Here is a 2500-nt window from a genome sequence, read left to right on the forward strand (position 1 = left end):
GAGATACAATACAGTACATATAAGAACATAAGTGCACATAAAAAGACAACACAGTACATGTAGTAAAATCTCAGGCAGTTAAAAAGTTGACCAGTGGCAGTTAATAATTAAATACTAAATATAAAGTGCTGTATGCTCAGCTCAGTAAGTCCGTAGGTTCCTTCTTAGATGCTGTTGAGCTGCACAGTGGCAGTGGGGATAAAGGATTTTTAAAACAGCACTTCCATGCACAGGGGACTCTGAACCTTCGCCCCGACGGCATCATCTCAAAAGAGGTATGAAGGGGTGGGATGTGTCATCGAGGATTTTGTTGGCCATTCTGTTTACTGCTTTTGCATGATGTTCTGGGAGCTGGGTCTGTGTACAGCCTGTGATTTTGGTTCCCTGGGTGACCACTCTGGAGAGTTTGGCTTTGCTCCTCACAGACAACTGACCAAACCAGGACACGATATTTCAGTGCCAAGGTATTTAAAACAGGGTACTTGCTCCACTTCTTGGTTATTAATCTGCAGTGGCTTTGACAGTGGGTGGGGCATGATGGTCTTGTTGCCTCCCAGGCACATCTCCTTGGTCTTAATCATGTTGAGTTTAAGATTGCTCTTATCAAACCACTCGATCGGTTCGGCAACATAGTCCACATATGTGTTCAAAGACTGAACATTGATCAGGCGAGCTACCAATTTTCATTTCAATGTCATTAACGGCCCGCCCGTGTCACTTCCTGTGCAGCCACACGGTGAGGCGGCAGTCTGTGCGGCGGGGCGAGGCGAGGCAGATGCCCAACCTGCCCAGAGGAGGAGGAGACGAGCTGGCCCGGGAGGAGCAGGTCTCCAGCCGCAGGGTAACGCAGCTGTCAATCACCGGCCTGAGGCGGGACATTCGCCCTCTCCGCTGTCAGTATAGGGGTTTGTTTTTTCGTGAAGGGCACCTGACATGTTTCTGACGTGTGTGTGTGTGTGTGTGTGTGTGTGTGTGTGTGTGTGTGTTTCAGAAACAACTGGAGGATTATCTGAACAATCTGCTGAAGATGTCGATGTACAGAAACTACCATGCGACGGTAAGGATGGTGATGATGGAATGATGCTCTGCAAAGCCAAAGGCAGGGAAACTTGAAAAATTTGGATTGTTTTTTTGTTTTTTACTGCACAGCCATTCACTTGAAAAACTCTTAGAAAATGTGATTTATTGAGTTAGAAAGAGTTTATTTATCCTCTTATCCTCGTCTGGCTTAACATCTTTAAGTCTCATTGTTCAGACAAAACTGAAGACCTTTTCTTTTAAAGGCAGAAATATAAAGACTGTTGTGATGATAATGATGACAGTGACTCTAAATGAGGAGTTCACTGCAACATGCAGTTTTGGAAAAAAAAAAGTTACTTGATGTTAATTGATTCATATCTCAAAACACAACTTAATATATCAGCTGAGAGGTCACTATTTTGCAAGCAAATTTGAAAGATTTTAAGACGTTTCTGGTGTCAGATTTTTGTATACCTCATTTTTTAAAAATGTTTTCCTCTCTTTCAGATGGAGTTCATTGATGTCAGTCAGCTTTCATTTATCCATGACCTGGGACCAAAAGGCTTGTAAGAATAACTTTATCAATAACTTTATGGATGTCCATCTTAAAAAATCTCTCTTTCAATCTTTAGGTTAGGTTTTGTAAACAAGTCAAAAAAAAAAAAAAAATACTGTTTGAGAGAATTCCTTTTGATTCCAGTTCAACACAGTTGGTTTCAAGAAGAGCGGTATTACCTTACACAATAGAGTGATCTGCCTTTTTTTTAAGATACTGCCACTTTTTTTCTACACCATATAAATTTCAAGAAAAGTAAAATTATCTCATTCTGTTGGTATCCAAAAGCTTCAAAATGTGGAATTCAGGAAAAGAGGTGAAGCTTTCTTTTCATTTTGCACTGAGAAAATCTACTGATGCTAGTTAAAGAACAGAACTTAAACCAAAAATAACTCACTGCATAACGAATGAGCTTTCAAAGGCATCGAGAAAAGCATCGTTTTACAAGCAGGAATTAGATTATCTGAACCGGTATCTGTATTGAAAACTTGGCCACAGTTTTTGATAGAAACACAGATGTATTTTTGGTAGAAACAGCCTCTCTCTCTCTCTCTCTCTCCCAGGGAGGGAATGGTGCTGAAGAGATCCGGCGGCCATCGCATCCCCGGACTGAACTGCTGCGGTCACAGCAAGATGTGCTACCGCTGGTCCAAACGGTCAGTAGCCTACTGACACACACACACACACACACACACACACACACACACACACACACACACACAGCAGACTGACACACTGACACACACACACACAGCACACTGACAGACAGATACATGGGAACATCTGAGTCAGTGAGGGGAAGTAAAGGCGAATAATTAATTTCAGGTGTGTAGGTTTAAGGTTCAGTTTATTTGATTGCAAATTGTGTTAAAAACTGTTCAGGGTCATGAAAAAGACTGCAGACAGCAACAGAAACAAGACACA

The 2500-nt window shown here is 41.8% G+C and overlaps 1 protein-coding gene across 1 annotated transcript in view; it reads left to right on the forward strand.

Moving 5' to 3' along the window:
- Positions 1–201: 201 nt before the first annotated feature.
- LOC139648071 (phospholipase D1-like) overlaps positions 202–2500 on the forward strand; it is a 31700-nt gene continuing 29401 nt past the window's right edge. The window contains exons 1-4 of the mRNA XM_071524130.1: positions 202–841; positions 992–1057; positions 1528–1586; positions 2140–2232. Of these exons, the coding sequence (XP_071380231.1) occupies positions 692–841; positions 992–1057; positions 1528–1586; positions 2140–2232 (368 nt within the window). The 5' untranslated portion in view covers positions 202–691. The remainder of the gene's footprint in view (positions 842–991; positions 1058–1527; positions 1587–2139; positions 2233–2500) is intronic.

Source organism: Centroberyx affinis, unplaced genomic scaffold, assembly GCF_046629955.1.
Source record: "Centroberyx affinis isolate AG114_WGS23_722 - 3 ecotype Tasmania unplaced genomic scaffold, CSIRO-AGI_Caff_v1 ptg001153l_1, whole genome shotgun sequence".
NCBI classification, from domain to species: Eukaryota; Metazoa; Chordata; class Actinopteri; order Beryciformes; family Berycidae; genus Centroberyx; species Centroberyx affinis.